The sequence below is a fragment of the Carassius auratus genome, unplaced genomic scaffold (assembly GCF_003368295.1).
Source record: "Carassius auratus strain Wakin unplaced genomic scaffold, ASM336829v1 scaf_tig00012608, whole genome shotgun sequence".
NCBI classification, from domain to species: domain Eukaryota; kingdom Metazoa; phylum Chordata; class Actinopteri; order Cypriniformes; family Cyprinidae; genus Carassius; species Carassius auratus.
The window spans coordinates 5,474-17,908 of record NW_020524305.1 but is presented as its reverse complement, the minus strand read 5'-3'; the positions used below and the strand labels follow the sequence as shown (position 1 = coordinate 17,908).

The 12,435-nt window shown below is 35.0% G+C and overlaps 1 protein-coding gene across 1 annotated transcript; it reads right to left on the bottom strand.

The window, feature by feature from the left end:
* Nucleotides 1-698: 698 nt before the first annotated feature.
* LOC113073632 (E3 ubiquitin-protein ligase RNF220-like) lies at nt 699-10,757 on the bottom strand. Its single transcript, XM_026246452.1, has 14 exons — nt 10,339-10,757; nt 8,891-8,936; nt 8,716-8,808; nt 7,905-7,947; nt 7,453-7,557; nt 6,692-6,735; nt 6,233-6,344; nt 4,581-4,671; nt 4,371-4,457; nt 4,233-4,285; nt 3,936-4,020; nt 1,321-1,429; nt 1,015-1,089; nt 699-904 (listed from the first exon to the last, which is right to left on the bottom strand). The coding sequence occupies exons 1-14, from the start codon at nt 10,503-10,505 to the stop codon at nt 833-835; spliced, it is 1,182 nt and encodes a 393-aa protein (XP_026102237.1). The 5' UTR covers nt 10,506-10,757; the 3' UTR covers nt 699-832.
* Nucleotides 10,758-12,435: the final 1,678 nt, after the last annotated feature.

Below are 12,435 nucleotides of genomic sequence, written 5' to 3'. Positions count from 1 at the left end.
TAGACAATTACATCTGCACAGCATCTTAAAAGTTGAAGCAGAAGAGCAAAAAAAAAGTCCAAAATATACAGGGAACTACTTCAACTCAGAATATCTGTTGCTGAACCTATTTTTATTTATGCGTGAACTGTTTGATAAAATTATCACTTTTTTGAATCTACAAACCTTGTGAGAATGGCTTTGTAATTTTGCATCATATTCAGTCTCCTGTCTTTGAGATTTTACGCATGGTAAGCATAAGGGGATAATGAAAAAAAAAAAAAATCATGATATAAACAATTACACTACGGTATACCACCTGTGTAACAGCTGAAATGATCATTTATCTTAAACCATATTTAAAGAATCCCATTCAATATTAAATTACAGTTTCATAAGGATGAAATTTTCACATTCTACACAAAACAGTTTATGAATGATTTAGAAGTTGCCATTTCAGATATCAGCACTGCTATTTCCAAATGAGAAAATAACTCTTCAGTGTAAACATTCACAAAACTGTTTGACAGATTGCTTTAGAACTTTCTCAATGAGAATAACTTAATATTTTATAAAACAAGATTTTATACATAGAAGCATTTTGTGATCAGTTTTACTGTCCTTACAATATTGTTACGGCAGATTTGTACTTTAAAAATTTACCATCTCATTAAGAAATGAACACAGTGGTCTTCATGTAACTGGGTTGCAATCTGAAAGAACCTTTTGGGCAATGACTCTGTTAGGCAAGACGTCCTCTAAGTTTTGCATCAGCCCAGAAAGGTTCCCCTCAGTAAAAGTGATCCGTTTGTTTAGAGTGCAAACAGGCAGATGACAGCACAGCTGTAACTCTTCACAAATACACTCGTCTCAGGTCCCCGGGTGAGGTGATAGTGTTGCACTGTGGACACAGTTTCTTAGCTCCCTGCAGGAATGAGGGACCAATCAAGATCATTTAACAGTCAAAAATAGCATAAAGATTACACTTGTTGAAGTCACTTTTGTTAAGTACAGTATGATTCATGTTCATCTCACCAAGGTGCGAAGCCAGCATTCCTCACAGTGGACATGCCAGCACTGGATGGAGGTCAGAGGTACTGTGTAGGAGTCCTGAAAAAGTATATGTACACAATAAAATTACATGCATAAGAAAAACGTATTTTTCTGTTTTCATCATTGATAATAATAAGACACTCTTATTTAGCACCAAATGAGCATATTGTAATGATTTCTGAAGAAGCATGTGACACCGAAGACTAGAGTAAATGCTGCTTAAATTCAGCATTGTGTCATTGTGTTTTTAAAAATCCTTTTTGAATAAATATGCATGGTCAAGCTTACCATGCAGATGAGACACTTGAACCTGTCCCCTCGTGTGAGCTGCTTCTCCAGATCTCTGATCCGTGTTTTCAGGACCTCCAGCGTACTGAGGGAGGGGTCCTCCGGTAAGCTAAACGAAACAAAAAACAAATCCATCAGAGATTGATTAGAGAGTAACTGCATACTGAGGGGTTTGTCGCTGAAGACCATGTTATGAATTCTAAATTACACATGAATGGTTATCAGACAGATTGCATCATTAGTTGAGGTGGATTCAGAAGCAAATTCAACACTGTAATACATGAGAGTCTGCTTTGCAATTGTGATGCCATATTGAACACTAAAAACAAAGAGCATACACTGACTGCATATATCTATGTTCAAGTAAATGGATGTGAAATGTTTTTGGGTAGCCACAAGAAATAATCAAAGAAAAGACAAAAATAAAAGACATTTGTAGTAATTATACAATTCCAAAAACTTTTAGTGTGGGTAAAAACAGCTAGGATGGCCCCTTGTATCAGCCCTTCCCACAGCAGGTGAGCGACAGTCATGTCACTGCAGTGTGCAAACATTGCATCAGTGTGATTGCTTTATTACTTTTACTCTCACGGATGTTTTCCTGGACTGTGCCCAGCCGGTGGAATGATGCCCCAATCTCAATTCAAACAGCTGAGTCTTTAGTCAATTTCAAAAAACATCTAAAGACGCATCTTTCTCGCTAAGCACTTGACCAACTAAAACTAGCACTTACCTTTTCTTTTCTATTCTTAATTAAAAAAAAAAAACAGCTATGTGTACTGCGCTAGACTAACTGAGACTGAGTCATGGCACTTGCATACTGTTGTTGTTCTCTCGCTGGTCTGATTGCTTCTATTGTTTTCATTTGTGAGTCGCTTTGAATAAAAGCGTCTGCAAATTGATTAAATGTTAATGTAAATGTAGTGTCTCCACACAGGGCTGGGCGGCAAGCCCCACAGCATACTGTCATTTGTCAGGAACAGTCCTCCTTCCCGCCTCGCTAACCCTTCCTCACTCAAGTGTTTCCACTTCACCACAATTAAATAACACTCGCTCAGAGCACCCTAATCCCTGGTAGGAACATCCTGGCCAAGGCATCCCCATTTAATCAGCTCTCAGGAATTGAACTATGAAAGCAGGGGTGTTTAAGTGATCCATCAAAAATGCCTCATGTAATAGCCTCCAAATATAAGCATAATGAATGCTGGGTTTTCTCTTGTAGCGGTCAAATGGAAATATGAAATAACTCCCCTTGTCCTCAGGCTTAATACCTATTGGAGAGTGGTGACGGATCCGGTACAAAAATACGCAGAAAATAGAAATCCTACCTACCTTAAGTGCATACCTTATATGTTTAAATATTCATTATAATAGTATGATATATTTAACACACACACACACACATATAGATATATATAGATATATATATAGTATATAGTAGTAATATATTAAAATGATATGAAATGTTAGAATTTGCTAGCCAATCTTCTATATAATATAATATAATATAATATAATATAATATAATATAATATAATATAATATAATATAATATAATATAATATAATATAATATAATATAATAACATTTACATTTTTGTTTGTGTGTGATAGAGAGAGAGAGAGAGAAGGCTTGTTATTTTGATAGTGATGATGCAACTTCCCTAATCTGTGGGTGGACATGTAAATACCTACAAATCACATAATACATTTAGAATAATTACATTTAGAAAAAGTATTTCATTGTTTCTCTGCAGTCTGACACTCCTTGACTGAAAAATGGATCAATCATGCGTATTAATGATTCATTCCAAAACATAAGTCAAACACACTTCAGTGGACCTGCCAAATGTAGCCCCGCTGAGAAAGAACTGATTTTTGTGACTTTTATTGAATGGGTCAGCCATATATAATTCCTCATGTGTCCCTGCAAACTTGATCTCAGTTGCACGATTAGTAATGCATTAAACTATCTCCCAGTGCACAAAAAAGGTTAAAACTTCCCAACAAGATTTAAGAAGAGCTGTATCATGATCATGAAGAGATCTCTTCCAAGAAAATGACATGGATGTTGGAGAGGAGAAGGACGAAGGAGATTGGGTGGAGGCACTTGAATCTTAACCTACATGTATCTCACATATGAGCATCACAGCTAATAGTGTCTGGAATACATGCACAAATCACAAACCACTGCTCGATTAGGATATAATAAATATCAATTAGGATTGATTTAAAAAATTGCCATTTCAATAGCTTTGTAATGTCAGTTTTGTAATGAGCAAAAGTTTTATGACGTATTAATGTATTAAAAATTGTGCATTAACGTCACAATCAAACAGAAGTAGGGACAAATCCTTTCTTTGTATTCTGATTTTAAAAATTACAAAATGGGACACTTTTTATTATGGATGGTTGCTCTTTATTTGACGTATTTTGGACTATTGAAAAATAACACCCATTCACTTCCATAAAAAAGCTTGAAAGAGCCCTGACATTTTTTATATAACTCCGATTTGATTTGTCTGAAAGAAGAAAGTCATATACCCATACAATGGCTTGAGGGTGAGTAAATTATAGGGTGATTTTTGGGTAACTTATCCTATTAAGGTATACTTACATCTCTAACTCGCTGTTCTTACAGGTTGTAGGAGATGTTGTGCTTCTATTGTTGTCAAACTCTCCATTGCTTGTCGTAGGAGTTTCTGCAGACATAGTACAGCATTATGAATAATTTGATTTATGCAAAAGAGCACATGCACTATGTATGTATATACATACAATATACACAGTATAGCATATATGTGTACTGTTGTACTGGTAGATGTTTGTGTGTGTGTGTGTGTGTGTGTGTGTGTATAAACTAACTACATTAAACATTTACTAAACTAACATCTCTAAAAATCTTTTTGCTCACCTGAGTTTGCCAACTTGGTTTGCTTTGGAGATAACCTGCTAGTTGTGTCATCACTTTTAAAGCAAAACAAAATAACAGTATTAATAAAGTAGCGTATTAGCCCTAATAATAAAACTTATATGCTTTGTGTGTGCATACTTTAAAACAGCTCCTCTTAACGCCGGCCTCTCCTCTGCATCTCTGGGTTCATTTCCTGAACAGGGAATCACATCTGCCTCTGTGTATCTGAGATCATTTGCTGAGGAAACATTTCTTACTATCAATAATGCTTTCATGAAAGAACAAAAGATCAGTGCACATACTTGCTATGCCATAAACTGTGCTGACTGACAGCAAAAACAAGGATACTGTGCTTTTCCATATTCCAAAGTATCATCACCGTCCACATCCAGATCTGCATCACTGTCCTGATGTTCTTTCAATGTGCTGCTCACCAAACCTTAAGACATTTGACATGAGGATTCATTCAATGACAAAAAGAAAAAAAAGCTTTACAGAACAAGAGTGCCAAAGGAATAGAGAGTGTGAAATTCAAAAAATAGGTTGAGATACAAATGCACTCTACTGATGAACTGCAAAGTGCTAATAAAATCAAAGTGCTTTTAAGGACACGGGGTCTGGATGACCTCTGAGTCCTTTGTGATCGGCTCCGTCTCTGTTTTTGACCCCTGTGCTTTTACAGTAATCTCCTTCTCATGAGGTTAACATCATTACCATTATCTCACGTGTCTGTTGTGAACTAATCACTCTCTTTCTCTCTCTCTTAAACACACACACACACACACACACAAGCTCTGTTGCAAAACTAAGTGAGCTTGCTGTTTAGATAATACATAGGCATTCAGTTAAGCTCATAAGCAACTGATTTGGGAACAGTGTGCATTGGCATTAACTCTACAAATAGACTTGGCTTTTGCATTTGATTTTAATAGACTATTAATATATTTAGCATAATGCTATAAGCTTACATAAAAACTAATACATAGTTAAATGTATTATTTATACATATAACTATATATATATATATATATATATATATATATATATATATATATATATATATATATATATATATATATACACAATATATATATATATATACAGTATACAGTATACAGTATGTATATATATATATATATATATATATATATATATATATATATATATATATATATGCCTAACCTGATTTTACCAAGTGAGACATGTTCCTGGGACAACATCGTTGTTGACCCTGGAACAACATTGTGATTAACCAATCAGATTTGAAGAACCAGTTTATAGATTTTGTGAAGTTTATGCTTAAAATCAGTGTTTGTTGCTTGTACATCAGTGTCATTCATCTATCATTTCCTCTGATTTTAGGGATTACTCATGGTTAAGGTTAGGTTTAGGTGTAGGGATATGGTTAAGAATATATTTTTGGAGTAAAATGTTGTTCCAGGGTCAACAAAATATGTTGACCTAGGAACACATCGGACTTGGCAAAATCAGGACGTGCTATATATATATATATATATATATAAATAATAAATATATATAGTCTTGTTTCAGTCTTTCTACTTCAAATTTCAAATTTAATTTAATAAATGTTTTACTTGACTAATTTCTTTGTGGAATTTACTAGCAATTTCTGAATAAAAATAGTTTTGAAGTAAATACTACACTTTTTTTCAGTGTAGCATACTTAGAAGTTTGATTAAATAATCAGTTTTTAGCTGAACTTACTGTTCATAGATACATTTCAGTATTGCAATTATTTATTTATTTTTCAACATTTCTTTTTTTTCACTGAATTTGTCTGTAGACAGTTTTGTAGGTTTTTGGACACAACAACTGTTTTCAAATGTCTTTTTTGTTACACATTACGATTTCTTAAGATATTTGTTTTTTTAATCTGATACCTGAGTCCAATCTGACAATTTATACTGTAAATATGGATTGATTTATATGGATGTATTTGGTGTGTAGTTAAATTAATGTGAAGTGTTTGTGTTTTGTACCGCTGAAGCCTCTGAGAACAGAAACCATCTGTACTCTTCTCTGTTCGGCCCATTCGAAATCCCTCCCGGCTGTCAGCACAGAGCCATCATCAACAACACACACACTGTCTCTCTGTAGAAAACACACACATATCAGTATCTCTGGTGAAAATGTCTGCATCCGCCTCAAGACAACAATTTAATTTGCTACCTTCCCACAGCTGAAAGGATCAGAAAATAAAAAGAAACAAATATTTCACATGCAGGTTTATAGTTTGTCTGATCCTTCTTGCCACATCTATCTGTCTTATACATCATATCTCATACTGCTTGTCAGTACAGACATCTCAAACGGTCTGTGATCTGTCAGTGAAAGCAGATCCAGAGAAGATACAGTCTAAAGGGGAAGGACGGTTCATTGTTTTGAATGAAACCTTTAAACATATGCACAATTAGAAATTAGCTGCATTTTCATCATACCTGATCTTCCTCTGCTTTCCGTCTTTTCAGTTTCCCAGTTCGTGCTGTAAAAATAAAAAAGAAGAAAAACAACGAAACAATGAAACAAAACAGCTGAAAAGTTTGAAAACTTTTCACATTTCATTCATATGCAGCATAAATGCATTCGATTTTTCTCCAGTGGAAGTTTAATGATGGAAATATATACAATCTCAAGCTTACATAAACTGATAAGACAGAAAGGCCTCTGTGTCCTGCAAAATATAAATAAATGGCATGGGAATTTGCCTGATATGTTTATCGTATTATAAAATTAAGACAAATAAAAGATTTCCAGAATTCTCTGCATCTCCTTCTCTTGAACACACACACAGAAGAAGTAAAATTTAGCATAGTTTAGCTCCTAATGATGTTACGGGACATTAATCTTTAGGAGCATCAGTTCATAATATAGTCAAATTAGACTATAAAAACAGAGATGAAGCTGTTACATGATAGAGTACCAATATTTCACAGTACGGAGATTCAATACTCTGTGTATTTCTGTGCCAAGGGCATAATATTACATTAAACACTATAGAAAATTCACTCTCTCATTCTATATTTTCACTATTTTTTTAACACTTACATCTGCAGAAAATGATTCTAGAGTCATTTTCTCCTTTTAGATTATTTTAAGTAACTGCTGATAGGTATTCTAGATAAATCCTCTTTAAATACCTAATTTTACTAAATAAAATTAAGTGTTGGTTGTTATGTGCCATGTGTGGAGAACAGCTTACCAGACAGTGGGCAAGAGGAAACATGTGGGAATCCACAGTCAGGCCAATCATGAACAGATTTCACTTTCTGTTTGGCGTAGCACCTGCACCAGCAGAGCTCCTTAACTGTTAACATATCAAAAGGTTAAAGGTTAATAATCTGCTCTGCTCGTGAGGGTGCTAGGTCAAATGGCAAGGGTGGGGCTTTAACTGGGACTGTTCAAACTGTAAGGGAAAGTATACCAGTACTGTCTTATTTATAATAATGACTAAATATCAGTTTCAAAGATCAAATAATGTCTTAAGGAATAAAACACATGTTTGTTTTAATCATTAGGAGATTCGTTAATTTGGTCAGATCCAAGCTCTCAATGAATGCTTATGACCCTCCATAGGAAATGACTGAATGAAAAAACTGAGAAATACAGTACATGGAGAATATTTTGAGATACTGAAAGTCATTGACAACATACCACTGAGTCTTGTTTGCCTGTTTGCTCGTACTCGCAAAAATGTCTGAAATGAAAAAGAGAAGAACAAAAGGGACTCTTCAAAACCCATTATTACACTTTTTCAATTTTTTTTTTTTTTTTTTGAATGGGCCTTTCGTTCTTAGAATGTTGACATTTTTATTTCACAGTTGAAATGTTTTGATGCTAATGACTTGCAAATCGGTGGGACTATACACTGCAAACATAAAATATAAAGACCAATTTATACTATGGAATATATATATATATATATATATATATATATATATATATATATATATATATATATATATATATATATTTATATATATATATATATAAAGTGTGATATTCTAAGGACAGAATTATCTGTAAAATAATAAGTGATTTTTATAAATAAATTATAAAACTATTATGTGATCAACATATACTTTATTAGTTTTTATTATTCCACTCGCTATTAAATTGTTAAAATTATGGGGTTTTTTTTTAGAAACATTTTAAATTATATATAAATATGTATATTTTTTATTTTATTTCTTATAAACTAAATAATACATTTGTCAATAATTAGAAATCAGAATGAAATTGCAATGTTAATATTTAGCACACACTGCCTTTAAGAACATAAATACACATATTTTAATTACATTAACGTCCAGTAGATGGCAGCACTATACTGAGATATGTAGTTTAGGAGAGGATTCACAAATTCTGTGTGATTCCACCTGTAATTGTTAAAAGTTTAATATGCTCCACAAGAGACATGCAAGCTAATGCAGCTAGATGTATATAATATGTATTTTGTGCTCACCTGGTACCTGTCCGAGTGCACAGCCTCATCTCCGGGACGTGGAGAGGAGGCAGAGGAGGAACCCTCTCTCTTTATATGCAATGAGAACAGAGACTGAGAGAGGTAGAGTGGTTATTATTGCCTGTAGACATAGATAAATTGTATATAACAAGTGTGGATAGTGGATAGTATGTACCTTAGGCACACCAACAGAAAGACACTCCTTTTGAGCGGGAACCTGACTGTAAACAGAAGAGAGTGTTATTAACACATATTTCATCACCACAATCCCATTACCAATAAACCTCAGCCTCATTTTAAACACAAAGCTTGAACCAGAATATGCTTGGAAACAAGGGATAAGGTTACATAATGTTCTCAAACTACATTTTCTTCACAGTCAAATAAATATAATGTATAAAAAGCTGTCTCCACTCAGGTCCTGTAAAGCAGGAAGGATCTAACACACCCCGGGGCCGAGTTCAATTTGACACAATTACTGTCCACAGCTCTGTCACTAAGCAGATTATGGCTATAATTTCTTTATTGGAGAAATCTTTCATGTGTTCAAAGTGGCTAATGTGCAACCCTGCCTCGTCTGAAGCTGATAGCAAACGTTGGGGAAATGCGTTATTAGCTTGCTGTGAGATTCACAGGGACTGCCTTGAGCCTGACTGGATGTGAAACGTCAGGAACAATATAACAGCTTGTAATTTGTGATGTTGCAATGATGACAAGGAGAAGGGTGGAGGCATGGTGCACATACCCAGAGGCTGTAGATAAATATGCCATCAAGACCTGGAAGCATTTAATATGCCTTTGGAAAGGACAGGATACAGGGAGGAGGTGTCTGGGAACTTGTGTGTGCGCGCGTGTGTGTGTGTGTAAATGTGTGTTCAGAGTATCAATCTGCTTTAATTCTGCCCTTCCTCCATCTCTCCTGTTCTTGTCTCCAGTTTTGATGTCTTTACTATGGGCGGCGATGCATTTTCATGAGCCTAGATGTGATTTAAGTAAGAGTGACAGAAGAGCATGCTAACTGTCAGTGGCACTTTACGGTCTACATGCTCCGGCCGAGGCAAAGAGACTAAGGCAGGTTGATGGACTGATTGTCTCAGTCATTATAAGGATTGTATTATGTTCATTACAGCAACAAGACAGATTTCCTCTGTAAAAGACTTTCACAGAAGACAGCATTATGATACTCTAATACTTATTTATTTACTTAAATAAATACCATGTAAATAAAACAGTGTATATATGCAATAAATATATATTGTATTTGCATATATTATGCTCCAGCATGCCCTCAACCCAGCAGTTTGAAGAAATAATAACTGGAAATATTTATTTATGAATAAATAAATGTTTTTGTTGGATTTTTATTAGGATTTTTGATTATGGCCACAAAATACATTCAAGAACCACAAAAATTGGGTCATCATTGGGATACTCTCAATTTAAGTACTCAAGATTAAATAAATAAATGTTTAACATTTTATTGTAAATATAATACATACATTTACTTCTATATGGTTTGAATGAATGAATGAATGAATGAATGAATGAATGAATGAATGAATGAATGAATGAAAATTAAAAGGCTGCTTCAAATGTGTGTTGAGAATGATTCGGACCATGTACCTATTGTGCAGCTGCATTAGACGCTCCATTTCCTGCTCCATGTGTTCTTGCAGCTCTCCTGGCCGCAGCACAGCATGACAGATTGGACACGTGGGCGTCTGAGTGTCGTACAGGGCCTTCACTTTACCTGGAGAGACAGGTGACAGAGGGACAAACAAAAAAGACATTCTTTATTATTATAAACCTTCAATGAGCAATAAAGAGAATTCTTTACAATGATAAAAATCATCTAGTCCAGGCAGATGTGTCTCATAAATGAAGCTCATCAACAGCGAGACATCGAGTAGCAATACCGGTCTCATAGCGAGGCCATCACAGGCTAACAAGTGGCCAGATGAAAACAAATAGATCTGAATAATGGACCTGCATGTAAACGTCAACTGGAGCCACGCCCTTGAGAAAGTGACAGTCGGCCCCACTTTGAGTCCCCTCTTTTTAAAATTTCATCTACGGTTCATCTCAAATAAAATCACTGACAAGTACTAACTGCTTGCATCTCTGCCTAAAGGCAACCAACATCAGTAAACAATGAAATTCCATGGAGGAAATTGAATTTATAACCACATTACCTCCACTGATAACATCAGCAAATAACAAGATGATAAAAGCAATTTGATTTGATTCTGACACGAGCATGTCTTTTTTCCCTTCTCTTGCTGAAGGGACTCTCATCGGGGGAATTAATGAGAAATAGTGAAAAAGAAGAAGAAGGTTATTTTAAACCTTAACATGGATACACTGCCTTAATTAATATACATAAAAAACCTAAAACCAAGATTTAGTTAAACTCAACTGCTTAAATAAAGGGAATGACATATGACAACTGCCACGTCATGATGGGAGACGAATCGTGAGACGGGCCATGAACTGACCTTTCCAAAATGCCACATTTCATCCTGGCTTTCTGTCACATTACGACAATATGTCACAAGCCTGAAAAATACAATACTAAAAGCTTGTATTTCACAGCCACATGCAAAGGGGTAAATAGTCATATTACTGGAGGTCAGATGAACCTTGCTCTCTCAGTTATTGATTGACGTGAACTGTACTGGTTGCAAAGGCTTTTTCAAAAGGTCACAATTTAGATTTCAGGCAGACTTATCAGTTTCTAATGTTCAGTAATCCATGTAAAGCATTTTAAACTGAAAACTAGAATAGAATAGAATAGAATAGTGTGACATTTGAAATCAAGTAAAGGGAGGTCCCTTAATGGTTTCTGCCATGATTTTCAATAACTCCACAATGGGCAGATCTTTCAGTAATCCGAGGGCATGCGAGAGGCAGGCGATTGGCAGGGGGCTTGTTCCCTGGCAGACTTTCTGAGGAGAGTGGCAGTTATAAAACAGAATTGGGCCACTCCATACCTGCCATGAAGCCTGTCAAGTAGCCTGAACCCGTCTGGTTTGCGTTTAAGACATCAAATGTTTCATTTTATACAGGGGATTTCATCATTCCTTCAATATGCTTTCTGAAGTGCAGGGAGTATGCAAGCTCCAGTGAGTGTTTTTATTGAGGAAAATAATGGGCCATTGAAAAAAGCTATTTAATAGGCAACTTAATAGGCAATGTAGCAACACATCTGCTGTGGAAAGTAATTTATTTCATTTTCAAAGGAATTTTTTTTATTCAGACCTTCTTTCATTAATCGGCTTAGAAACAACTTAATCACTCAGGCACTGGACCATGTACATGTGGGAAAAAGTCAAAATTTTCTGTTATTGAGTGTAATCAATGTCTGAAATGGGAGGCAGGGTGGAAATATTACTGTGATAAGTCCTAGAGCTCAGCTAAAATTGCGAGAGAATGAGAGACGTGAAGGGGCATGCACTTGCATGTTCGATATTATAAAGCGATCTATTAGATTACAGTGAAAATATCTTCCATTAAAATCCTTACTGTCAAGTCAATGTCAAGTCAATGAACTCTTTTCTGTTCCCGCCTCCACATACTTGACAATCAGTGTCTTGTTAATGAATATTTTTAAACAACTCCCGCCAAAAAAAATTATGCTACACTAAAAAAGCTAGAAAATACTACAATGAACCTGGGAATATTTGATTTCGATATAAATCTTCTCCAGTATATTACTAACAA